The sequence below is a fragment of the Setaria viridis genome, chromosome 6 (genome assembly GCF_005286985.2).
Source record: "Setaria viridis chromosome 6, Setaria_viridis_v4.0, whole genome shotgun sequence".
Lineage (NCBI taxonomy): Eukaryota > Viridiplantae > Streptophyta > Magnoliopsida > Poales > Poaceae > Setaria > Setaria viridis.
The window spans coordinates 2089920-2116753 of NC_048268.2; the positions used below are offsets into that span (position 1 = coordinate 2089920).

General features: G+C 45.2%; 2 protein-coding genes across 3 annotated transcripts; one reads left to right on the top strand and one right to left on the bottom strand.

Annotated features, from left to right (window-relative positions):
• The first annotated feature begins 7727 nt into the window (after positions 1-7727).
• Positions 7728-11404, top strand: LOC117860135 (uncharacterized). Of its 2 annotated transcripts, XM_072294438.1 has the most exons (3): positions 7728-8079; positions 8224-10995; positions 11098-11404. In XM_072294438.1, the coding sequence occupies exons 1-2, from the start codon at positions 7898-7900 to the stop codon at positions 8267-8269; spliced, it is 228 nt and encodes a 75-aa protein (XP_072150539.1). In that variant the 5' UTR covers positions 7728-7897; the 3' UTR covers positions 8270-10995; positions 11098-11404. The 2 variants fall into 2 exon arrangements, with proteins under 2 accessions (XP_072150539.1, XP_034599264.1); XM_034743373.2 differs by lacking the exon at positions 7728-8079 and having other exon boundaries at positions 10580-10995.
• A 1974-nt stretch (positions 11405-13378) lies between these two features.
• Positions 13379-18661, bottom strand: LOC117860127 (probable gamma-aminobutyrate transaminase 3, mitochondrial). The gene is made up of 19 exons (XM_034743358.2): positions 18501-18661; positions 17829-17950; positions 17630-17714; positions 17407-17479; positions 16764-16861; positions 16423-16515; positions 16026-16099; positions 15808-15846; positions 15639-15727; positions 15486-15562; positions 15313-15387; positions 14833-14880; positions 14675-14758; positions 14498-14585; positions 14328-14406; positions 14152-14242; positions 13994-14072; positions 13655-13770; positions 13379-13558 (listed from the first exon to the last, which is right to left on the bottom strand). The coding sequence occupies exons 1-19, from the start codon at positions 18543-18545 to the stop codon at positions 13484-13486; spliced, it is 1530 nt and encodes a 509-aa protein (XP_034599249.1). The 5' UTR covers positions 18546-18661; the 3' UTR covers positions 13379-13483.
• Positions 18662-26834: the final 8173 nt, after the last annotated feature.

Here is a 26834-nt window from a genome sequence, read left to right on the forward strand (position 1 = left end):
CCATATTAGCTTCTCACTTCTATGGTAGCGGTTGGAAATTAGCTCATTATGCATTCTGCTTCATGTCTCCTCATTGCAAGGAGTATCTCAATAAAATCCACCATGGCTTGCTTATACCCATTCAGTATTGTCTAATTCTATATAGATTTTTTTTATTTTTCATTGAGGCTCCCCCTACCCACATGTTTTATGCAATTTGAGCATGAGTGTTCCACCTGATTTTCTGTTCTGTACACATTTACACTTTGAAATTGCTGGAGGACAGTTGAGCTGATATATGTTGTAAATTCATCAACGCATCGCAGGCTCAAAAGACATGAGGCTGTGAGCTAGTAAAGGATAAGAGCATTTCATTTCAGAACATCTCAGATAACATTGTGAGAGTATGTTGCATTTGATACAATGCATCCTTTTGCAAAAACAAAAAGCGGCATGAGTAGTGAACTACTGTTCTCTCGACCAGGTCTCTGTCGTATCACCTGCATCGACCCCCAAGTAGGAACGACCGTCCGCAGTGGGTCCGGGAAGCAGGTGGAACGGATAATAAGGCGATCCCCGGGTCAGCCGTCCGTACGCGGAGCCTTACTGCACACGCCCTGCGAACGTTTGCATAGTAGCGCCTTAAACCTACCCGCTACGGCGTGATGGCCTGATGCGTGATGGCCTAACGCTATGACATGATGGCCTGACACTATGCTATGGTGGCTTGACGAGGATAACAGGGACCAAGGACGGAGGCCATACTGTATCCACCGGCAAAAGATTCGAAAAGATTAGGCAGCGCCCGTATACCCACTCTTCTTTTTCTTCTCCCAACTTGTAAGCCTGCCCCCTTGGAATGTAAAACGGGATAGCCCCTCTCTCCCCAAGATAGACAATCTGATCCACAATGAGCACACACACGCTACACACTTGCAACACACTCCACCCTCAACACTTAGCGCATGCTAGGGCTCCGGCCAGTCTAGGGCTCAGGAACCCCACTTCTTCTTTCTCTCGTTTGTACCCCCACTGTAAACTTTGAGCATCTGGACTCAGGAATAAAGTCGACAACCGCCCTCCTAACTAGACGTAGAGCATGTTGCCCGAACCAGTATAGATCCTGTGTCATTGAGTGCTAGGCCATATCCGATTAATGCACGAAAAAACTACGTATAATTATTGTCGACCAGATTTTGCACTGACAGTTGGCGTCGTTTGTGTGGAAGACGCCATTGCGTTCTCGTTTGGCAGGTCATCGGATGGCCCATCTCCCCGCTGTTGCCACCATGGCAAACACCAGTGACACGATCCGCTTCGGCTCGCTGGAGTTCCCTGCTCCCGCTCTTGGCGGGACGTGGGTTCCACCGGTCTTTGCACCATCCCAGGCCTTCCGCTTTGGAAGCCTGGATTTCATCGCTGATCAACTCGGCGTACTTCACCTTCGCAAGGAGGAAGCTCCCCCGGCATCCTCGGCAAAGGTGGCCCACTTCATCTTCTGCGAGCCGCTCGATAACCTTGACGTGGAAGCCCTTGCGCTCCGCATTGAGTACGTGCTGGGCGCCAGCCCCACAGTCAATGGCGTGGATACGATGATATATGCCCTCGTGAACACCTTCCAGCAGCTCTCCAGAGGACCTCTGCTGCCCCCACCATGCCTACCACGCGGGATTTTTCCTTTTGGCCTACCGTCCCCATCAGACGCCTATGTATAATGTCTCTGGAGAGCTTGAGATAAATTCCACCATCCCAAGAGTATGCTATGGTGGATGCCCTATGACAGGTTCCGGAGGCGGTAGAGTCTGCCGAGACTCACACTCCACCAGACCACTGCATGGAGGCCCAGGCGCGGGCTTAGGCACAAGATGATGCACTGTGGCACATCCGCTGTCGCCGCCACCAGCATGACCGTCGCACCACTCAGCACCTCATGCGCGCAACCCAGGAAGCGGAGCCCGGGGCTGCGCCCGTCAGGTATAGCGTAACATCATGGCCGGAGGGGATGATCCCCCGCAGTTCGCTCGGTTCGGACAGAACATCGCCGCCGCTGCGATGCTTTTGCGCAACCTACTTGAGCCTGCTGATCCCAAGGAGCAGGCCATCCACCGGAACCTTCAAACGCTGGTGGAAACTGCTACCGTACAATAGGTGGAGAGCTCCGCGTTGAGACAGCGGCATGCAGTCTCCTGCCCAACTGGGATGGTAGGGGCACACCAACCGGACCGCTCAGTCCGCTCGCCTCCATAGCCTTGTCGCACCAGGCACAGTGCTGCAGCCACGCCTCAGCCTGGCCCAGCGTCGACACCGGCGCTGCAACATCAGCCCGTGCACGAGCGGTTGGGCTGAATCGCGATGCGCGTAGCATCATTCACGCGCGGCACCAGACGCAACATGAAGCCAACGTTGACTAGATGGCGGTGAAAGTAGCCAACGCAGCGCACGACTGCTCCGATGAGGCGCGTCCACCGTAAGAACAACTGAAGCCCTAGCCTTCGTCTATTGTTGTTGTTGTTGTTGTTATTGTTTTTCGATGGAGTCTGAAACTTGTCTTCACCATTTTTGCCTTCGTCTACTTTGCCTTTTCCCTTGTTGTTGTTGTTGTTGTTGCTGCTCGGAGGTTCAGGTTGATGTTTGATTACCTTGCGCAGGGTGTAGCAGTCTATTGCTACGTGTTTGTTATGTGGGTGCCATGGGCACTGCTTTTTCAGTAATTCGCTGAATGAGGGCCTGTCTTCGTTTCTATTGGACCCTTTCTTGCTTGAATTCGTCATTGCAGCAATAGTGTTGTCAGGCTTCCGCTTGCGATTCTAGTTGCCTAGGTAGTTATTTTGGTGACTGTCGTTGCAGTTTCTATCTTGGTCTTAGTTGTTCCCGTGATTGTTATTGTTGTCATGGCCATGATCTTGAGTTTTTTGACATCCGTGGGGCGGCGCCTACCGAAGTCTTGGAACATTCAACGATCATAGAGTCCATTCTAGAAACACTCTATCACATCTTTTTTTGAGATGTCCATGATTGTGGCCTTTTTATCGAAAAAGTGACGTAGGTAACTGCGCAGTAATTCATCCTTTTGTTGCTTAACTTGTGCCAAGTCGATTCTATTGCTGGGGCACTGCATTGCTCCTGCGTAGTTGCTGGTGAAGGCTTTCTTCAGGTCTTGCCAGGAGTTGATGGTGTCAGGCTTTAGGGATTCGAGCCAGGTCAGTGACGCGAGTTCCATGCATACGGGGAAGTAGATGACCTTCGTATCATCACCACCACCTACAGCCTGGACTGCCAAAGAGTAGCTACGGAGCCATTGAACTGGGTCTTGCTTGCCGTCGTATTTGGAGATACTCAGGGGTTTGAACTTCTCTAGTAAAGTAGTGTTTCTAAGTCATCTTGTAAAAGTGAGAAAGTGGTCATTGTCATCACCCCTGTAGTCTTCTTCTGCTTCAAGCTCGCGATGTAGGTTGTTGATGATATCACACGCGTCTCAGTTGCTGTTTATCTTGTCTCTGAGATCGCTACCATTGTGCGCGGGTTCAGGATCAACTCTGCAGTGGTGTGGGCCACCCCCAGATGCTGTTCGACTACCTTCAAGTACGTCTCTGTTTCGTCTTGGAGCTTCTCGTACATCTCTGTTTTGCCTAGGAGCTTCCAATGCATCCCTATTTTGCCTTGCATCATCACGTGTTCGAGCTGAAGGTCCTCCATGGCCTTTGCTGACGCTACGCATGGACGGGGTGCGAGATACTGATGAAATTGGAGTTTTTTTGTTGAGTAGTCAGTATGCGTGCTCTACCAACTGTGATATCAGATCATTGTACTTGTCGTGGGGCACGGTACACGTGATGAGATTGATAGAAGCAATAGCGGTGAGTGGCGTACTGTGTTCTCGTGTTTGAACTGCCTTGAATGCTCTGTCGAGGTTTATGACGGGGAGCCGTGCGGCCAGTATTCGACATCAATATGCTCTCTGTGCATTTTGTGCTCGTCGTCGACTTTTTTGGCTTTTAGTTTCATCCTCCGGAGCATTAACTGATAGTTCATCTTGTTAGACTTCATCTGGTTGACGCTCTTGTCTAGGGGTTCATTCTGGTTGGTGCTGATCACCTCCTTGTCCATCTATAATGCAGGTGAAGAGTTCTCTTTCCGGTAAGTAGCTGCTAGAGCTTGAAGTGATGACTTATGTAGAGCCATCTTCTTCATAGATTGGAGACAATGGCATCCCCTCTTGATATGGTAGAATCTCTAGGTTGGCAATGAACTGTGACTCGTTGTTCTGGTCGAGGAAGGATGGCCTCATGCCCAGCCAGTAGATGAATCTGCCTTGAGAAGTTGAAGTGATTATCAAGCCTTGTTGCGGGTCTGATAAAGGAGTTTCCTCGATGGAATCTGAGTTGTAGTCGAGATTGCGGTCCTCATGCGTCTCCAATCTGGACTATGTCTTGGATAGAGTTGCTTGATGAACCGAAGCCGCGTTTTGGAGTCCAAACAGGAATGGATTTGGAGTTTGATTTGGTCTGCATGATGGCTGGGTTGCCTTCTCGTGGATGTCAGTCCGAATCATTGTGGGTACTCGAACCTGTTGCTTGCTAGATTGAAAATTTTGTGAAATTTCTCGACGAAATCCTCCGTGGCTTGTCAACGAAGGATGATGTCGAGTTGCTTCTTCTCCGGAGCCTCATCAATGCTGCTGTGGAAATTTCCAACGCCGTCAGCGATGCTGACCCAGGAGCTGAAGGCAAACGTCGTGCCAATTTTGTGCATGATTGTAGGCTTGATGATGACTTGAGCCATCGAACTTGCTTAGAGAATTCTAGTGACTTTCCCTACCTGGCGCGCCAGCTGTCGGTGTTTTAAACTGGCAAACTACCAAGGGAGTACCTGAGGTAGAGTTTTGGTTGGTGGGTGTCACCAAAATTAGGAGCTCGATGGTGACGTAGGGACACGATTTAGACAGGTTCAGGCTGCTAGATCGCGTAATACCCTACATCATGTATGTTGTATCCTCGTATTGGATTGAACTTGTTTTGAGGGGGTCCTTGCCCGCCCTTATATATTGTGGGAGTAGGGTTATAGGGTAGTTGTCGTACATGAGTAGTAGTCAGATTTGATTAGAGAGTTCTACTCTAACTCGGAATAATAGTTTCCATGTCTTCGACTAGTCTTCAGGAATCCATGTAGACTACGCCACCCTATACCGTAGTCTCCATAACTTGATACGTTTCGGTGTACTTCGCCTTGGCCGGATCCGTACAAGTCTTCTGGTGGGCCCATAGATATATGGCTGACATTGTGTAGATGAGATGGTAAGGAAGATCCGCACGAGGCTTGAGGTCGTAAGTTCAAATCGTAAGGACCGCGCTTTCACATATTACGCGTGAAATTTACGTGACTTGTGCCTTGCGAGATATTGGTCAGGCGCTCAGTTCAAGAAGGGTTACTGACCGGTACTGCTAACAGTCGATTCTCCGGTAGATCCTAAGTCACATGGTTCGTGGTATGGTCCATCATTCCCTGTACCGGGAACTTTTGTTCCAAACGAGGTACGAGTACGAAGGGGTACGTAGCTATGGTTCAAAATCTATCGTCCTGGAGAGGTACACTGTCGGGAAGTCGAAATGTATGGACGTACCTACTCGATGCAATCCTTCTAGGAACTTGGTGACACTTCCCACCCGTCCCGTTCCCACTTGTCCCACGTTGTTTTCGGCGAGCAACACAGGACAACGACATGATCGCCGGGAGAACGATCACTACGTCAAAAATGATTTGTAGTGACGGGTAAATGGCCTCTGTGCTGGCGGGCGGAGCACCCGCCAGCAACTTTGAGCCAGCACAAATGGCTCTCTGTGCTGGCGGGTGCTCGCCCGACAGCATAGAGAACACTGTGCTGGCCACCCGCCGCATAGTGGGATCTCTGTGCGGGCGGGTGGTTATGTCACCTACCAGCACAACTATTTTTGCAAAGAAAAAGCCCGCTCGGCGGCCGCCCGTCGCTCGCGCTACGCAGGGATGACACGGGTCGGGGCTGGAGGATGGCGCCGGCGGCAAGGGATGAGCCAGGTGGGGACGGCGGGGGACAAGAGAGGCGCGGATCGGACAGGGCCGGAGGAGGCCAATGCGGTGGGGTCGGAGGAGACCGAGGGGCTGGAGACTGATGCGACAGAGCTAGAGGATGGTGCCGGAGGATGAGGCGACGGGGCTAGAGGATGGCGCCGGAGGAGACATAGGGACGGGAGGACGACGCTGGCGATGGGAGATGGCAGCGGGATGGGAGGACGGCGAAGGCGATGGGAGACGAGGCAGCGGGACCAGAGGACTTCGCTGGTGATAGGAGACGAGGTAGCGGGACCAGAGGATGGCGTCGGACATTGGGACCGGAGGACGACGTCGGCGGTGGGGGACGAGGTGGCAGGGCTGGAGGACGGCGTTGGCGACGGAGGACTAGGCAGTGCTAGCGCGCGGGAGGCTGGGATAAGGAGAGATGGAAAGGAAAAGAGGGAAGGGATCCAGGGAGAGGAGATTTGGGCCAATGAGATAGCTCGATTTTTAAGACACGAATCGCTGACGTGGCGGAACGTGTTTCTTTCATAACCTTATAATGTAGTTTTGGACAGGTAAACAATTTTAAATGAAATATTTGTCAACTATAAAATTTTATATCTCGTTAAGCACTATAACTTTGATATAAATTTCATATTTATCTGAGATCGTATGAAAAAGTTTGTATTCAAAAAATACATATTTGAAACTTGATCCTTCCATCCTTAACATGAAATGCAAAACTTGTATGTTTGTGATGACAAAACTGTGTTCTTTGCTTACGTAAACTGTGTTGTGTGGTAATGTACGCTTAGGTAATGTATGCCATTAAGTTCAGCAGAAAAAAAATAGAAACCATCACAAGTTACGCGATTTCTCACGTGAAAATACGTGTGGGCTGCGCGTGCGTGTAGCAACGGTTTCCTTATCTCTCATACGCACCTATTTTGCATACAAAGGAGACTTCCGTATGTAAGCAAGGCAACCTCTCCATGACTTAGCAGTATGGTACTAAAAGTTGTGTATGATTTGGAATTTTTAGATTGGGTCACACATAAGCCTAAATTCAACAGTTATAACCTTGCGGTTTAATTAAGCTAGGGGGAAAAAATCTGTTGTTTAACTATACATGCATGCGGTTTGACGCGACACGGGAGTTAACTGGTTAGTTCCATAGCTGCGTCTCAAGTTTGACTGCACCAGGAGTCCAGCACGAGCAAGCAAACAAAAACAAAGGATCATGCCCGAACTTCCAAATCTACCCCTCAAGAATTTCGTCGTAATCCTGCAAACAACACCGGGTTTCTCGTGCAATGAAGAAGATGTGGGGTATCGATCCTCAAACCTCTTGCATGCTAGATAAGCGCCCTACCATTTAGGCTATATCCCCTATAGTTTATTAAAAAAACAAACTCATTTCATTTCACTGTGTTAGCAGGTCACATAACCGCCCGCCAGCATAAATACGGGGAGCACTCTGCTGGCGGGTGCTCCCCGCTAATCTGATCATTCTTTGTGCCGGCCAATTGCATGTGTGCGCACGTTAATTTTCACTACCACTATAAATTAATTCTAGCGTAGCGGAATTGAAAAAGCAAGCGCGCGCGTCTCCAATCGGGAGACGACGACGGGGCAGGCAGCCGCCGCCCGGCCGCTGACAGCGACCCTCCGTTCTCGAGCGCACAACCTTTTTTGGTTTCTTTCTTTTGTTGTTCCCTTCTTTGCCGCTCTTCTCCCGTCAGCGGCACGACGCGTTTAAGCAACCGGCATAGCGCGTACGCGGCTCTATATAATCAATCAAATCAGGGACCAGATGCTCGATACGATCATACTTTCTAACTTGATACACGCATCATCCATCCATCCTTGCAGTAGCAGTTGATCTGTCATGAGCTACCAAGCAGGCTACCCGCCGCCGGCCGGCCAGCAGGCCTACGGCGGCGCGCCCCCGCCGCCGGCCTACGCCGCGCCACCGCCCACGTACCCGCCGACGACGCAGGACGGCGGGTACCAGCAGCAGCAGCAGCAGGAGACCACCAGCCGCGGCGGCGACGGCTTCTGGAAAGGATGGTGAGCTTTATTTCTTCTTGCTGATGCTCAGTGTATACTATGTTGGTTGGTTCAGCGGGATATGGCTGACATCTTTGTGTGTGTGTGTGTCTCTTCGCTAACTCTCTGGCAATCTGCTCCTGTTGCTGCTGTGTGTCTTCTCAGCTGCGCCGCCATCTGCTGCTGCTGCCTCCTGGACATGTGTTTCTGATACATGAGGACAACGATTGGCGACACCCAGCTAGCTGCTCTCTCGTCACCATCATTCGTTGCATTTCTCCTTTGATTTTCCCCGGGAAAGTATGACCATCGACGAGATGCATGTTGTGTTGCTATCCAATGATCATGGCGTCCAGTCATCCATATTGATAGCTGATAGCCTTGTCGTGTGGTTGTACGGGCATCGGTAGTTGCTGTTCCATTTATTTTATGATGACTACTCCCTTCCCTTCGTCCAAAATTATAAGTTGTTTTAATTTTTCTACATTTATAAATTTTAGATATTCTATAGTAAAATATATAAACTTTAAAAAGATTAAAAAATCTATAATTTAGGACGGAGGTGGTACTATTTTCCCGTCTCCAACCTACCTGCTTGGCTCTATAGCCCACCTGTGTACAAATACGGGTGGAAAAAGTGAGCATTAGTTCCGGTTGGAGAGATGTATAAGTCTTAAAAATCCAACAGGAACTAATCTTTCGAGACTAAAGGTCTCCCTCTTTAATCCCCGGTATCTCACCCGAGACTAAAGACTTCCTTTAGTCCCGGTTAGTACTATCAAGCAGAACTAAAAAGTTCAAAAAAAAATAGGCCACCCCCCGTCCTGCCTGCTCCCGCCATTGCCCCTTCAGCTCCACCTCGACCACCATACCACCTCTTCGAGCTCCAACTCCACCACATAGACAAAGAAACAATTGACACTTCACAAAATGAAGCAAGAAACAAGTTCATATCACATGATCATCACACAAGTAAGAACACACAACCAATCAATTCGTATAAGAATCTGATTCATAACACATGAGTTCAATTTCATTCGCAACACGCGGTGGATTCACCAGAAAAATCACAAACAAATTATTCACCGCTCGCCATCTCACCCGCCCACGTCATGCCGTGGCTCGCCTGGCAGCTCCGTGCCGCACCAGCTCGCCTGCCCGCGTCGCACGCGGACTGCCTACGATGCGCCACACCAGGCCCTCACCAGCCGGCGCCACGTCGGGTCACGCCAGCTCGCCCGCCCGCACCACGTCGGGCCGCCCCGGCCGCGAGGAGCCGCGCCCCCGCCGAAGGCCAAGCCGCACGCCGCTCCCGCCGCCCATAGCAGGCCGGCCGCTCGTGCCCCCTGCCGCTCCGCCTGGAAGAAAGGGAGAGGAGAGAAGATAAGGAAGAAGAGAAAGGTTGCTACCTGTGCCTGGAGATAGGAGAAGAGATAAGGGAGAACGGGAGAGGAGGAGAGAAGATAAGATGGAAAGAGAGGGGGACACGTGAAAATATTTAGTCCTGGTTGGAGCCACCAACCGGGATTAAAAGAGCTCCGACAAACTACAAAATTTAGATCCGGGACTAAAGCTCCTTTAGTTCAGGGTCCAAAAATGATCGAGACCTTTGTAGCTGGATGGAAGGTCGTTTCTCTACTGGTGAAACTTCTTTATTTTTTTAAAAAAATAGATCTCATGAACAAGTGTGCTTTTGCCACTCCCTTCATCTACTGAATTTGGCGAACACGTCTAATTAAAAATCGAGAAAATTAAATAACGTTGCGGTTTGGCCAAATCAATAGTAAGACTAACAAAATGTGGTAGGGGCTCGGCCGGCCGATGGATATCCATCATCCTTGCGATACCCAATACACAGTCCGAAAAGGCTGTCCTTGGTACGTTAGCGAAGGTTGAAATCGTCATTCTTGCCGATGATGTTTCAGGTTGTTGATTAATGAACTGATCTCTTCTGATCTGGAATGCACTCTCTCGGCTTGCTCTTAGTTGTGTGATCAATTGGGAATGTTACCCTTGCTTTCCATGAAAATTCATATGGAGAAGTTTTCTTATGGTTCTTCTAAGTCGGGTAGCTTAAAGGATCAAGTAACAGAGTAGTGATGCATACCAAAGATGGACCTAGCTAGCCGTTTTCACTTCCGTATTTTTGTATCATTTCCATTTTTAATGATAATTTTTCAATATTCGTTTGGCCCCTAAAATTAATAAATGTTCAAAACACGAGTATCGAAAGTTAGTTTCTTTTTATTTCCAATCCATCTCTATCTCTGGAAGAAATTTTATCTGAGGATGGGGCCATCGTCATCCATCGCTTAAAGCAGGCTAGGAGATGGCAACCGGCTGGCATCCTGTCTTCCCTACATGGCCCCTGCCCGGTCAAGCCTGCAGTTGAACCACCGGCCACCATGGCAGCATCCACCGCTCCAGCAACCTCCACGTGGCTTCAAGAGACCGAGAGAGAAAACGTGTACTAGTATTTTTTTTAATGATTCTTTTTTATAAAAAAAAAAGCGCGTCCAATGGCGAGGTGACAAAGCCGCCGCACCAGCTGCCGTTTCTCCAATCGAGTAACAACCCTTTAAGCTCTTCTTCTCTTTTGGTCAGCGGGAGGAGGACGACGACGCGCCTAAGCAAAGGCCATGGTCGATGCGCGCCGCCGGCTCTAGCTATATATATACCGGAACTACGATCACCCATCCTTCCACCCACCTTCCTCTACCTGTTCTTGCGTGCTTAATTGCTCCATCCATCGTCGATCATGAGCTACCAGGCAGGCTACCCGCCGCCGGGCACCGCCGCGTACCCTCCGCCGGGCCAGCAGCAGGCCTACGTCGCACCGCCGCCGGCGTACCCGCCGTCCCAGGACGCCGGCGCGTACGGCCAGCAGCAGCAGCACCAGACCACCAGCCGCGGCGGCGACGGCTTCTGGAAAGGATGGTGAGCTTCTTTACTAATTACCTATATTCTCTCCATGCTCATCTTGATCTTTGTCAAGCTCATCTGACTTTGCTTCGTTCATCAATGTCTGCCCCGTCGCAGCTGCGCCGCCATCTGCTGCTGCTGCGTCCTCGACATGTGCTTCTGATGAGGACGACGGGGCGGCGATCCGTCGCCATGGCCGGGGCTTGCTGATCGGTCCAGCTGCTCTGCTTTTGTTACATTATTTCATCCATATTGATAGAGTTAGTCTTCGTTCGTGTGGTTCGATCGTAGTACTTGTACCCGTGTGGAGTATGAATTCGTAGAGCTATTTTCTCCTTTATGATGGCGATGTATTATACATAAATGTTCCTGTTGGTGCCTGTTATTCATATTCGAGTTTACATGAATTACTTCTTCTCTGGCAGCGCTGAATATAATTCGTCTCATGACACGGATTGGGCTATTCCCTTTGATTTTAGCACACTTTCCAACCTAATTTGAAATGGGATAATTAAAAATGTAATTTGCGCAAGGAGCGAAAGATTATTTTTTAAAAAATAATTACTTACGTATTTATTCTTTGTCTATTTGCGAAAAAATAATTAAAAATGATTGGTCGTGGTCAATTCAGGAGAATATGATATTCATGGCACGCTACCAAACCTGCCCATATGCTCCTGAAGAACAAATATCTGCAGTGCAGCCTATCTGGACCGTACGAGAGCAAACCACCGCACCTAACCCACCAATGATCCAAACCAAACCCACTACAAACAATGAGACAAACACTCATCGTCTCTTCCATGATCCTGTTTGTTTATCAGCCATCAGAACAAGTGACCAGGTTGACTGCAATAACCTGAATGAGATGGTAACGTACCGCAACTACTTCAGCAGTTTCTGAATATGATGACAGGTTCACTGAGGGCTTTGCATATCTACTCCAAACCACCAACATGGCACAAGCATGCGGTTCGCATTGTTCTGGCAATGGAGGTAGTACACATAAGGAATGGGGTTCCTCTATTATATTGTTTCCTGTTAATTGGCTTGTAAATATTTCAAACAGAGTAGTACCACATTATTTGTAGAAACGAATTGTAGCAGCACAACAATTCAATGGTACCACAAAGGATATAGGGCTTTGCTTGGTAAAAACAACAACTATCATTCTGTGCATGAAGAACGAAGGCCCCAGCGCTTTATTATTGCTGTCAAGTTACAATGTGCATTGAACTTGTGAACATCACCATCATAATCATCATCATTGATCATCATTACAACGAGCAGCTCACACTAATTCTTCTTGGATTTAAGCTCTGCCGTCCTTTCTTCTGTGGCCTTCAAGGCATCGCGCCATATTTGCTTTAGTAGTTGTTGATCCATTTTTCTTAACTATATCTGATGATATTTCCCGAATCTATAATTTTATTGTATTCAATCATAAATTTCGTAGAGAATCTGAATACCTTTGATGAAAGTTTAGGACTTGTGCTGTGTGCAAGATTTGGATGAAGTATTCTGAGCAATACGATCAAGTTGAGTATCTCTGCAGTTTTAGGTTATCAGCCTGTCAGAGTTCACCTGATTCTTTTCACCAACGTGACAAGGTGCCTACACCCCAAGTCCCAACCCAACATTTTAGATGAAACCATTTGACGGTCAGTCAGAGGAACATTCTATGTCAAAAGGAAATCAACTCAGTATTCTAGAAGAGCGTGGCAAACTGGCGCATTTGAACACTAATTCGACGTGTATTTGTAGCCCATATGGACCGATTCCAACCTAGAAAAATAACAAAAACAAACAAGCCACCTAACGCAGCAAAGGTCCAAAACTCCAAACCAAATCCAACACTAGACCAACCAAAACCATCACAAGCAAGGTTCATAGCCTTTGAGAATATATGGTCCTTCTCAACCATAATATAATACATGTTTTCACAACAACCAGTAGTAGTCAAGTCGATGGTGTCAACAAATATTGATTCTAACCTTAATGTATAGCTATATGGAATAAATCATCAGAAGTTCCCAAACATAATTTACATGTACTGCCTTTGCATATCTACAGTCTAAATCACATCTCTTGTGCCAGCATGTGATTCGCATGATTTTGGCCATCGCACCAGGGCCTGATACAAATTTTGATGAAGAAAGAGTCTCTAATTTCTTAGCAGATAATTTGGCTGCACCGGGGTGATAGTTTGTTTTCAATAAAATCATGCCTCTACATTATACCAAGCTTAAAATTTTAGCAGCACAGCAATTCAACAAGGAGACTGAAAAAAGTCTGAGGCTATACTACTCTCTGAATGAGAACAACGGCTGTATTAGTTCCTGTAGCAAGGAACAATTGCCATGCTGCACAAGTACGAGGTTCCAGTTTCGCAAAAAAAAAAAAAAAAGGTACGAGGTTCCAGCGTTTTATTGAAATCAAGTATGAAATTATTATGTACATTGTCATCATCATCCCTCACCGTCTTTACAACCAATAGCACTGGCTAAATCTTCTTGGATTTGAGCTCTGAGATCCTTTCCTCAGTGGCCTTCAGGGCATGGCCGAATTTGCTTATGATCTAAAAGGTTGGCCAGGATTTAGTTAGCTTCATGTTGGTTAAATGATCAAATTGGTAACACAAAAAGATTGGACAATGTAAAATATGTGGTCTTACTTCTTCAACTTCTCCAGGAGTCATTATCAGAGGGGGTGACAGCATGATGCTATCTCCAGCCACCCTGATGAGCATCCCACGCTTCTCACACTCGGCGCCAAAGATTGCACCCACACCTGAAATTACCAACCATAATGAAATCGATTTTACTACTGCAATGCAAATCACTCGGCAGGGCTTCCTTTGACTCTGGCATTATGATGAACTTTGCTTCAATATGCTACAATAAATTCATAAGCACTAAGGCTGCCTTTAGAAAACTTTTTTGGTAGCCCGAAATTTTCTTTTAGCATAGTAAATTCTCTGAAAATGGAACGTGGAATCAAGAAAGATACAAACCCCATTCAGCTGGGAAAGGATCATTTGGCGATTTGTTGTCGACAAATTCAGTTCCAAGTATCAGTCCCTGACCACGTATCTGTGTTGAGGAGCACCAAATGTATAAGCATAAACAAGAAAGAATCTTTTGAAATTGTATCACTGATATAGACATTTACCTCCCCAACAATTGGGCTTCCTGAGAAGGCCTTGATTCCCTCCTGGAACCTTGGAGCAATTTTGTTAACATGTTCAACAATGTTCCTTTCTCTAACAGCAATTAGATGAAGGGTTAGTCAGATATACGCATTGATATAATAGGAGTTTATTTATAATTACATAAAGTGTAGTTTACTTATATATCTTCAACGTTTCTATGGCAACAGCACAAGAAACTGGATGTCCCGAGTATGTAAAGCCATGAGCAAAAGAACCTTTAGCAAAAAGGAGAAAAACAAAGGAAATTATGGCCCTTGTCAATGGAGTAGCAATAGAAAAATGTTCATACTGTGGGATTAGCTTTACCAAGCTTATTGCTCTGTGAGTAAATTACATCCGTTATTTCTGGGCTAACAAGGATTGCTCCAATTGGCAAATAGGCAGAAGAGAGAGCCTGTTAGGAAAAAATCAGTATTAAGTCCCCCCTTATCACTTCATAAAGAAAGTGCTACAGTAATTAAACTGTGAGCTAACAGAACCAACCTTGGCAATGGAAACAAGATCTGGTTTAATGTTGTACATATCACATCCAAACATGGTCCCTAATCTTCCGAATGCAGTAATGACCTAAAACAAGATATTGATCTTAGTAACTTCTAAAGAAAATACTGTCAGTCTGATTTGCTGGAGGCATATGTTACCTCATCTGCGATTAGTAAAATGTCATACTTCTTGAGAACTGCTTGAATCTGTTACCAGTGAATAAAATTTCAAAATGTCAAAAGAGGACCATGGGAGAAAAAAACAGTTGATAAATTGCAAACAATAAATTTTTACATTATTTTAACAGTCATCAGAAGTGTCCAGAACTAACTTCTTTTCTGAAACCCTGGAGAGAAGGAACACTACCAATTTCCAGCAACATCATAACTACATCCTAGATGCACCTTTGATAAGCATGTAGTGCATTTTATGATTTATTTTTTAATGTAATTCTTAAGGGGGTGAAAGAAACAGTCCCACAATAGTATATTCGATGAATGCTTACAATTCAAATACGTTTGTGATGTTTGAAACAAAATAAAAGATTACTTTTATAATTTATTGTGTTACTAATACCCCCTCCTTTTTGTTTATTTAGGAGTCATGACAAAAATCTGTTATGTAATGTGGTAGGGCACCTTCTCAAAATAGGTCTTTGGAGGAAGGATAACACCACCGGCACCCATCACAGGTTCTGCAATGAAAGCAGCAATCTAGAAAGAAAAAATAATTATTGACCAAATGCCAACATATACGAACTGTTCTTATATTATATTATTATCAAAAAGAAAGGAGGAAAAGAGGACTTTACTGTGTCAGGTCCTTCTTTGAGGATAAGATTCTCCAAATTGTTGGCAAGTCTAGTTGAAAACTCTTCTTCTGTCTCATCTATATTACAGAAAAATCATTTAGTTGGCATCATATCCTTGTGTAACTGTACGTGAAGACAGTGACATAAGGATACCAGAAAGACGGAAGCGCCAATAGTGAGGGCAGTCTGTGTGCAGAACAAAAGGTGCTGGTAGATCAAACTTCTGATGAAGTGCAGGCAGACTGCAGATAAGAAGAAATTAGAGGAAACTACATGTGATCTGACTCAAATGAAAACACAACGTGTGGGACAGTTAGGTCACCCTGATAGACTAGCCGCTATTAATGTTGAACCATGGTATCTACAAGAAAAAATTAGAGGAAAGTTTGTAAGGCCATTCAAAATACTTGTTGAAATAAAAATTGAAAACTTCCAGAATGTTGGAATATTAGTGCTGAGATAACACATGAATACAGATGGATAACAATTAAAATTTAATTATTGAAAGGAAATGGATTGAGAAAGGAAATGTTATCTCACGATTTCGACCGAGCAATAAATTTCTTCTTGTTTGGCCTCCCTAGTGCATTGTTGTAATACCACACTAGTTTAACCTGTTATGGAAAACAATGCCATAAAGCAGGAATGGAGGAAACAACAATAGTTAACTAGAATAAGTAACTGAAAAAGCACAAAAAGGCCATGCTGCAGCAAAGCTGCACTTCCTCAAAAGGATGAAACAAAGTGTGTACTTATGATTTGGAACCATCATACTGTTAATGTTTCAGTAAAGTAGAATATAAATTCACAGTACTAGCATGTTTAAGGTCCTCAACTATTCACATTAGAGAAGAGAGAAACGACCATGGTTAAAATAGTACTGGCATAAACTCCGTTAGGTGATAAACATGTAGTTTTCTTTTATGAATGATCTTACCTGAGAGTCATTTGCTTCTGAACCACTATTTGTGAAGAATACTTTGCCCATTTCCCTTGCAGTGAACATGCTGAGAATTTCATTTGCGAGATCCTGTAATGATATTGGAAAGACAGTTCCAATCATCAAGGCTTGGAAATTTAACTGTTTTTCAACATATAGTAAAAAATGTGTAGAGGTGCTATGGTTTACAGTAATATCCATAATTATTTTATTTCAAAGAAGATGAAGATATGAATGAAACAGTCACATAAGACAAGGAAAAAGTTTGAAACAGAAAATAATCAACAAAACAATGCTGTCCGGAGAAGGACAATGAAAGATATATTAAGGTACATTACCAATGACGGCTTGGTCGTACGGTTCCAAAAGGAATGGTAGAAGGGTAATTTGTTTAGCTGCTCAGTTGCAGCTTTGATTAATCGAGGCTCATTACCACCTGGAAACAATGCAAAAGTGTACTAATGAAAAACAAAGTTTCAATATTATGTCTAAAGCAATATGTAATGTAGCAGATGGGTATGTTCTTGGTAATGTTCTTAATATTTTTTCCTAGTTGAAAACCACATTGAGTAGAATTTGACACTCGCACCCATGCCCAAGTAGTATTGTGAATGTGTTATAATTACCAAAAGGAAGTTTGTGTGCAACCGGGTCAGTATAATAAGAGTGAGCAGTCAGCAATTGACTTCTCAATTATTCATTATCTTTTGAACAGAGCTTGCTCAAGTGTGAGTAGTTAGCAAGGGGAGTTCTTCATGGTTTTTACTTCGATTCTCATCAGAGCACAATTATATTCAGTTTTGGGAGTACTTTGTTCTAGTCCTTTCAACGAAAGATGATCAACACAACAGATATGCTGTCTATTTTTTACTCCAGTACATGGCAAATATTTTTGAAATGAAGCATTGAGTTCTCCAGGTAATGCGTCAATCTGCAGTTATACCATCAAATCTGACATCACAGATGACAGATTGCACATACCTAAAGCTGTACACCACAGTCCTGCAAGAGCATCTATATACTTCTTCTCATTGATGTCATAAACATAAGAACCCTGCAATATAGACTAAATGCTGTAAGGTAAAACTGACAATCACTAAGATGCAACAAGAAATCAACATACTAATATCCATTTTCCAAAATCTTGTACTGCATTGTAGCAAGGAAAAGAAAAAAAAAGTAGCCACGTGGCAGAGTGAAGAACCTCAGATCTCTCTATAACCAGCGGGTGCAAATCGGTGCTCTGCCAACCAGCTGTGAATGGAGCCAGCATGCTATGCCCCTTAAACCTGACATACAAAAATGTTTTAGCATAGGTGGAACAAATTCTAAAACAATCATGTTTTCACACAACCTAGCTCAGAGTAAACTGTCACAATTGTGCAGTTGGAAATTTTACACACCCATTTTCCTCTGTTTCCTTAAGTGAAGGTTCAGAGCTGTAGTATCTGGCAGGTATCTCTGCAAAATTGTGTGTTCCTTGCAAGCTTCCAGCACTAGCTACATATTTCACCAACCTGCTAAACTGCACGAGGAAAGTGGGTGAAAGAAAAATGAGAGTGGGTTAAACAAATTAACTACAGAAAAAGAACAATAACTGAAATTAAAAAAATCATTTCCTCTGTCCTGAACTACTAGAGGTCTAGTGTCAAAACTGTCTGAGAATGAGAGGAAGTGATTTTCTTGAACAAAGCAATTGCAGTTCTAGTTTCCGCAACAATACGGAGGATGAAGATTAATTGTGTCAACAGGCAATGAATCTGAACCAAGTACAAACGGGAAAATTTGTTGGTTCACAAAGGAACAGAGCTCAAGAGGCTGCTCTTCCATGGTTCCTCTAAAGCGGCCGAACTCTGCTCGAGAACTGCTCGCAGAAAAAAAAATCATTTTGCTCCCCTTAACCGAACTAAAAATCTCATCTACACCTACACTTATGGCACCAATCGAATTTTCGTAGAAATAAAATGAACTGCTGCTAAGTTCCTCGAAAAACGAAAACAAAAAAAAAATCAAATATGACCGAGGAGAAAGCAGCGTAGTTCCGGTATCCGCGACCGTGATCGAGAGACCATCACCTGCGAGGCGGCGGCATTGGATCTGAAGAGGCCGCGGGCGATCATCTCGCCGGAGTTCCTCTCCCAGCTTCTCCAATTCACTTCACGGGTTCTTGGAACTGAGTAGGAAGCGAGAGGGACAAGCGGAGGATGGAGGACGGGGACATGATGGGATTTATCCCTGCGACAGAAACGGTGGGGCCCGGGGTCAGGGCTAAGAGCCCCTGCTACGCCCACCGTGGAATCGCACACGCCTACTTGCGTCCAATGAATCTAACCCGGAATTTAGCCTTTGTTCAGCCACGGTTAAACCGGTAATTGCGGAATCCTAGGTAAAATTAAGGTTTCCTTTTATGTCGAAATAACTACGCTAGCTAATTTTATTTAGTGCATTGACTTCCTGTGGCTAATTCATGGCCCAAATAATTGTGGAGGCTCAGGTCCACCAAATAGATTTATTTATATGTGACATTTTAACGCTAATAAGGTTCCTGCATCTTGTAATGTTAGAACAATCCCATATTTTTTTAATAATCACAATACAAACGTCTACAAATAGGCACGCACGCTCACTTCTATAAATACACGCACACAAACTCTATCCTTATGAGCATATTCCGACAGATCTTTAGATTGACGAAGTCAACATTGATGCATCGCTATCAACGGGTATGCCGTCTACCACTAGAAAAGCATAAAGGTATTAATTTTTGGATAAATGTAAAAAAATGTGAACATCTATATCGAATCAAGGGCTCGAACCGGATCTGCGTGTTCCACCGTAAGAAACCTAACTAGCAAAATTATGTTCGGTTTGCATTTAAACAGTATAGAAAATGCATTGGCACTAGATCAAATACATATGATTCTATTCTTTCTTTCTTTTATGTAAACATTGCTCCCTATTGTCTCGAGACAACAAAAAAAATGAAGCAGCTATGTTTAAGTCAAAAGGTACCATGACCCCTTATAATAACTAAAAAAAAACTAGCTATTTTGCATAAACACTAGTAAGCTTTTCTATATACATACAAATTAAAAAGGATCAGTGAGTTAGCCCCCTCCTGGTTTTACTTTAAACTCTTTTTGCTAAATGACAGTGCGTTATCTAAGGACTCTGTCGCTGGCCACTTGATTCCTTAACGTTACTACTTTTTGATATGTAGGGATGCTAGTAGCGGCAACCAAAGGAACCGAAACGCCGGAGGTCCTTTTTCCTGGTCCCTGTGGGAAGCGCATTGCTTCCTAAAATCTTGTGATTTTCCACATTCAAATAGACTCGCGCCTCTCGATCGGTATCTCCAGTATTTTTTCCCCTGAAAAATTCCTAATTATTTAATGGCGTGGTTAAGTATGGCCGTATGGGAAAGCATATGAAAATGATAGAATCCGTACCAATAATTCAGGGCTAAGCAGTGAGTAGTGACTTCTGACAGTGATACTACTGGCGAGCAAGATGGATCCTGACAGTGCTGGGGCACTAGAGCAGCACAAATAATGCAAGTGGCATCTGCTTTTGTTGGCTCGGGCTCGTATAAGCCCTGTTTAGTTCACCCTAAATCCCAACTTTAACACTATGCAAAAAGAAGATTCCTCATCATATCAAACTTACGGTACATGCATGGAGTATTAAATGTAGACGAAATTAAAAACTAATTGCACAGTTTTGTTGTACTTTGCGAGCCGAATCTTTTGAGCCTAATTAGTCAATATTTGGACAATAATTCACAAACACAAACGAAACGCTACAGTGTGCTACAGTGCTGGCACAATAATTTTGGCACTCCAAATTTTGACAACTGGCCTAATGTCCCGTAGATTCCAGTTTACTTTTCCTAGAGTATCCCCGCGTCCAATCGCCACGGATTCTTTCTTGCCATTTTCTTATCCACTCCCTTTGTTAATCCATTCTTGTAGTGCTACGTTCACTGGAGCAACCTCACTTTAAGCTTGCATTGGTATTGCATGCGCTTCCCAACATGATTCCACCACGAGTTGCAATATTTTTTTATACCAGATACACGTCGCTTTATTTGCATCATGAACAATTGATCATGACTCAACTTTCAGTATTCAGATCATACCACCAACAAATATCTGCCATGGTTTTATCTATACTTTCAGAGCAAATTGCAGTTTCTGACAAAACATCACAGCAACCACCAAGTCCAACCGTATTATTCAGGTGACGTGGAGGAAATCAGCTTGGAAGCTCCACTAGTAGAGAATTGGCCTTTAGTCCCGGTTGGTAGGGTGTAAATCTCCCGAAAATCCATCCAGGATAAACCAACCGGGACAAAAGAGGGGAGTCTTTTATCCTGGGTCACTCAACCGGGACTAAAGACCCCCTTTTATCCCGGTTGGTAGGGATAAAATAGGTCACCATACCAGGCGCTGCAAAAAGAAGAAGAAGAAGAAATCCCGCGAGGGCCTCCCAAGTCACAAGTTACGCAATTTTTCACGCGAAATATGCGCGTGTGTGTTGCGTGGGATTCGAACCCACAACCTCTAGCCTCGCGCATAGCTTCCTTGCCATCCCACCTACACACCACATCTAACCATATAGGGGATACTATCCTTTTGTATTAACTCGTGGGGGACCCTTTTATCCCGGTTGGAAACACCAACCGGGATAAAAGACCCCCTTTTATCCCGGTTGGTATTCAAACTGGGATAAAAGGGTTCGAGGGATTTAGTCCTCTTTTAGTGACCTCGTTGGGGACCCTTTTATCCCGGTTTGAAACACCAACCGAGATAAATGACCCCCTTTTATCCCGGTTGGTATTACAAACCCGGTTGGTGTTACCAACCGGGATAAAGGGGGGGTCTTTTATCCCGGTTGGTGTTTCAAACCGGGATAAAAGACCTCTCAGGGTCTTTTTTTCCCACTAGCCTTTGCAATCGGGATAAAAGGTCCCGGTTGGTGAGCCCCCCACCAGTGACCAAGCTTTAGTCCCGGTTGGTGAACATTTTGTCCCGGGTCAACTTTAAACCGGGACAAAAAGGGGCGCATCGAAAGCCAATTCTCTACTAGTGCTCTATCAACGCTAGTCTGAGATGATACATTTTCTTCCCGATAGCAGAGTGCATAGAGCTTTTAGGTATGGTAAGACTGGTGGGACTGGGTGCATGCAACCTGTACGAAATTTGTCGAATACATTTTGATCTCAGCTTACCCTTTTCTTCCCCGTGTATCAAGATTCAAGCATGCATTGTAATCAATCACATGATAATCCATTGCTGACCCACTCGCCAATGGCCAGCTTTGTAACCCATGAGGCCATGATCAGGTGCTATTACATTTGGATCTAGAACTTTGTTAATTACTCCCTCGATCCTAAATTACTATTCGTTTTGGCTTTTCTAGATACATACACTAATGGAGAACTCACCTTCCATGTACCCCCTTTATCCCGGTTTAAAGTTGGCCCGGGACAAAAGGGGGCGTGCCACGGTAGGCTGAAATGGGGCGGAGCTTTAGTCCCGATTGTTATTTGCAATCGGGACTAAAGCTCCCCCTTTAGTCCCCCCTTTAGTCCCGGTTGTAACGGCTAGTTACCAACCATCGACGGCGCCCCCCTTTTGTCCCCGTTGGAGCTTCCAACCGGGACAAAAGCGCCACCCTTTTGTCCTGGTTGGAGTTACCAACCGGGACAAAATATTTACTTCCGGTTGGTAATTCCAACCGGGACAAAAGGGTAGCGGTTTTGTCCCGGTTGGAAGCTCCAACCGGGAGTAAACTTCCAACCGGGACAAAAGGTTGTGTCCTGGTTGGAATTTTCAATCGGGATAAAAACTCTTCCCCTATAAAATCCAACCAACACATAGGACGTAGAGTATTACGCAATCTAGCGGTCTGAACCTATCTAAATCGTGTGTCTGCGTTTACCTTCGACTTCCTGATCTCAACGAGCCCCACTAACCAAAACACTACCTCGGACACCCCCCTTGGTAGGTTGCCGGGTCTAAACACCGACACGTCCGTCCAAAACTTGCAGACCGTCCGCCTCACATTATCACCCATCGCTCAGAACCAAAATGGTTTTGTTCGACTTTTGCTGTTAGCTGGTGGACTATCCGCCCCTAAGGGTCGGACCGTCCACTGTTCACTAGAAGAACCCACCAGAACACAAACTCACAAACTCATTCTGTCCAAATTTTAGATCCTGTTGCGGACCGTTTGTGACCAAGGGCCAAACCGTCTGCCTTTATAACTTAGCGCCCCACCAGAACCAAAACTTGTTTTGTCTAAACACCAAACCAAGTGGCGGCCCCACCAGAACCAAAACTTGTTTTGTCTAAACACCAAACCAAGTGGCGGACCCTCTGCCCCTCAGGGCCAGACCGTCCGCCCTATATCTTTTTAGCACACAAAATAACTTCGTAGATATGGCTAAGTCAAATAATGATTTGCCTCTACAAGGGAGACCATCGGCCATACACACTCTGTGTTAGCCATCTTCAAAACATATTTTCACCATCATCTTTCCCACTTTTCAAATAAGATAAACCTATATGCACTACTAGAAAATTGACCTCTCCATTTACTTTACCAACCAGCGTACTAATTGCTGTAGTCTCCTGCAAAAATAAAAAAAATAACTTACAACGCTATAACTTCAAGTTCCTCTCATAAGAAAGCTTTGTAGAAAATACATATAAAATTGCTTCTTCCGATCGATCGGCTCCTCTCATGATCGAGAAGCTCGAGAGCTTCAACCTACCCGATAAGGCTCGACTTTTTTTCTTTTTGAAAAACCAACAGGGCACTGCTCATTCATTTAAGAAGGGAAGCAATCAAGGGAACCAGAACCCAGCTGTTGCAAAACCTCCATAAGATAATCCCAACGGACCGAGTCAGAGGCCGGCCTGTTCGATGGTGCTGGCTGCACAGCTACAGCGCTGCTGCTGCAGCAGCTAGCGTTCGATAGTGCTTGCTGGGCCGTGGCTGCAGCTGGTCGAAATTTTGCCCAGGCTGTTGATACAAAAAGTTGGCTGCCAGCATGACATCCCCATCGATTGTTTCTCAGCTAGCTTTGAAGAAGGATCCTATGTACCCATTTGGGCCGGGGGCCTTTTCCGCGTGCAGGTCCATAATGGTTGACGTCACTTCGTCTTCTGAAAAATCCTCCTCCAACAGTTCTAGATCATGCCTATCATCCTCAATGCTTCCCAGTTTAGAGTGTGCGCGCGCTGTGGTGGCTCCCCAAGGAGACCACTGAAATGAGAGTGGATAATCGCCTCCTTTTCATGATGTGTGTATTTTGTTCCCTTTGCTGTTTGCAGGGATGGATTAAAATTTTTTCCTCTTCTGCCATTAATTCTTAGGAAGAACAGTTTGGAATGTGCATGTTCTGCTCTAATGGACACGAGTCTGGATTGTTGCTTGGCCCGAAGCTTCTCAATTGCAGTCAAACCCAAATATCATTCTTTCAGTCTCCTCCACAATGAGAGTTCAGAGGGGGTTAGTGTTCTCTAATCCTGAACAACATCTAGGATCCCGATCAATTGCTTGGCTGCTGTCAAGATTAGTTTGTTGTGTTCGATCTTGGACTTCGCCCATGCCCGTAAGGCTTTTGAGGTTCTCTGCATTTTTGCGTGTAGTTTCCAAATATGCAGAGGTTTGTTCCATGCATTTTCCACCAACTCACTGTAGCCCGGTAACTTCGGCCAAACAGTGGGGGTGTTTGGGAGGAGGGGGCCAATTTTAACCCCCATCACATCGAATGTTTGGACACTAATTAGAAGTATTAAACCTAGACTAATTACAAAACTAATTACACAACCCCTAGGCTAAATCGCAAGACGAATCTATTAAGCCTAATTAGTTCATAATTTGACAATGTGGTGCTACAGTAACCATTCGCTAATGATGGATTAATTAGGCTCAATAGATTTGTCTCGTGATTTAGCCTAGGAGTTAATTTTGTAATTAGCTCATATTTAGTCCTCCTAATTAGTATCCGAACATCCGAGATGACAGGCTAAAGTTTAGCCCTTGTCTCCCAAACACCCCAAGGGATTTGTGTCCCCGATTACAAGAATGGGATAGCGGTTTGAGATCAAAGATGAAGCAGCCTGTAGGATACAAGATGGGAACATGAGATCCCAATCCCGTGTAAAAAAGCACGGTCAATTCTTGTGTGAGTTGTGTTGTTGGTCCACATGAATTTCCTTCCTCTAAAATCAAGATTGAGATTTGTGTTGTTTTTGTCATGCGCTTCCAAAATCAAGTCGAAATCCCTGATAATTAACCACTTGTCAGATGCAATTGTACTGATCCGCTGGAGTTCCTGTAGAAAGGAACCGTGGGAGAGGAAGGAGGTTGTGGACAGGGTGGTTCGTTTGGTGAGTGTGGTCCGTGCACGCAAACGTTTCGTACGTCATCCTGATGCTTCACAATAAGCTTGCTTGTGAACTGCACATGCAGATCTCGATGGATCGAGGCCAAATCGTCCTCCAAAATACTTTAACGCCATGTGCCCCCGAATACACACCATTTTATCAATTCAATAAGAGCAACTTCAAGAGTATCCTAGAAAATTCTTCCCCAAAACTATATATTGAGGGTCCTCCCAATAAAAATTTCTCCTAAAAACATATCAGTCTACATCATATCGCTAATAAATAGCCCCCAATATTTCAAACACAGGCCACATCATCGTATTGGGCCCATCGGAAGGTACGCGTGGACGTGCGGGAATCAGGATTGGGGGAGGAACGTTAACGCTAAAATATACGCGGTGGCAGGCTGTTTTTTAGCGTCGCTAAAAAATTGGGGAAGGTTCAGGTGGATTGTTGGAGTTCATTTTTTCTCTCTTTTTTCCTAAAAAAGGTATTGGGGTAAGATTAGCAGCCTCTTGGAGTTGCTCTAAGGCTACTCCAAGAATTTCATTCTCATTTAATGATGTGAAACATCAGCAATTTTGATGACATGGCATGTCAATTATGGAGAGAGGGGTAAAGAGTTTCATTGGGATGAAATTCTGCATACACTGTTTCCAAGACTATAAAATCTGATGAAACTGACTTGGGGCTAGGTAGTTTCATTTCATCTAACCATATCCAATCACATGTCTCCCTCCCACCGCCTTCTTCTCCTCAGCCGGCGCGGCGGCGGCTTGAGCATCCGTCCCCTTCTCCTGCCTCCCCTCAGCCGGCGCCTCCTTCTTCTCCGTCGTGGCCTCCGTATCCACGGGCTTGGCGCCTCCTTCTTCTCCGCTACGGCCTCCGTATCCACCGCCGTCGTCCTGTTGGATGCGTTGGTCCTGTTCGGTGTGGGTGGTAAGGAAGTCCAGTGCCGGGCCGCTGCTGTCACGGCTCGCGGGCGTGCTGGGCGGTGCCGGGTCGAGGAGGAGGAGTGGGGACACGGTCGTCATGGCGTCGGGTTGGCGTGCTGTCACCAACGGCGGCAGCGGCAGCGACGATTGAAGAATAGAAGAAAAGGTGAGAACAACTTGGAGGTCCCCGCCGTTAGGGCCAGCACAAGTTGCAAAGAGCCCTGCGGGGGACCTGATCTTCTCGGGTTTATGAGCGGATTACTTGATTTGTCTTCCTCCAGGTTCAATTTTTGAATCCGTGGATGGATTGGAAGGATTGGGATGAAGGGGAAGAAGGACGGGGAGGGGAACAGGATAGTGTCAGAAACATGAACAGGGGTAGGGTGAGGAGAGCGTTTAATGATTTAAGTCCATTTTAATTTAAGGAATGAATCAACACTTCAATCCACTTTAATTAGATAGGACCTTAAAAAACTTTTAACTCTATAGCAATATTTTAATACTAACGCCATTATCAAGTTAAATAAGGGCTGTTTGGATACCCTATGTTAAAGTTTAACAAGTGTTAAAATTTTAACACTCTCAAATAAAGTACTAAAGTTTAACATATTGGGGTGTTTGGATGATGTGTTAAACTTTAACAACTTTGGTGGGAAATGACTTCACTACCCCTCATTTATGACCGGCGGAGAGAGAGGGAGGAGAGAGAAGGGGACAATGGTGGGAAAAAGTAGAGAGAGGGACTACTTTTAACAAGTTTAACAACTTTTAACACCCCTTAAGGTGTTTATAAAATTAGAGGTATTAAACTTTAACACATCCCTTTTAACACATGTGTTTGGGAGGCAATGTGATAAAAAATATTAAAAATGGGCCTAAAGCCCGTAGTCACAGTGACAAAAATATCCCGGCAAAGGAATCGCACTCCATCCATCCACTCCAGATACCCATCCCTGTCATCGGGCCCACCGCTCCCCAACCCCACCTGTCAGTGACCCCAAAAACCCACATCGAACCCATCTTCTCTTTTCCAAAAGCACGAACCTCTTCAAGTCCACACAAGGCGAAGCAGCAA

Excerpts from the sequence above, each read along its gene's own strand:
- LOC117860135 (XM_072294438.1), top strand. The coding sequence starts at position 7,898 with ATGAGCTACCAAGCAGGCTACCCGCCGCCGGCCGGCCAGCAGGCCTAC. Across the intron at positions 8,080-8,223 it reads GACGGCTTCTGGAAAGGATG|CTGCGCCGCCATCTGCTGCT; the intron begins GTGAGCTTTATT and ends GTGTCTTCTCAG.
- LOC117860127 (XM_034743358.2), bottom strand. The coding sequence starts at position 18,545 with ATGATCGCCCGCGGCCTCTTCAGATCCAATGCCGCCGCCTCGCAG. Across the intron at positions 17,951-18,500 it reads CCAATGCCGCCGCCTCGCAG|TTTAGCAGGTTGGTGAAATA; the intron begins GTGATGGTCTCT and ends TTCCTCGTGCAG. Across the intron at positions 15,563-15,638 it reads TTGGCGCTTCCGTCTTTCTG|ATGAGACAGAAGAAGAGTTT; the intron begins GTATCCTTATGT and ends TCTGTAATATAG.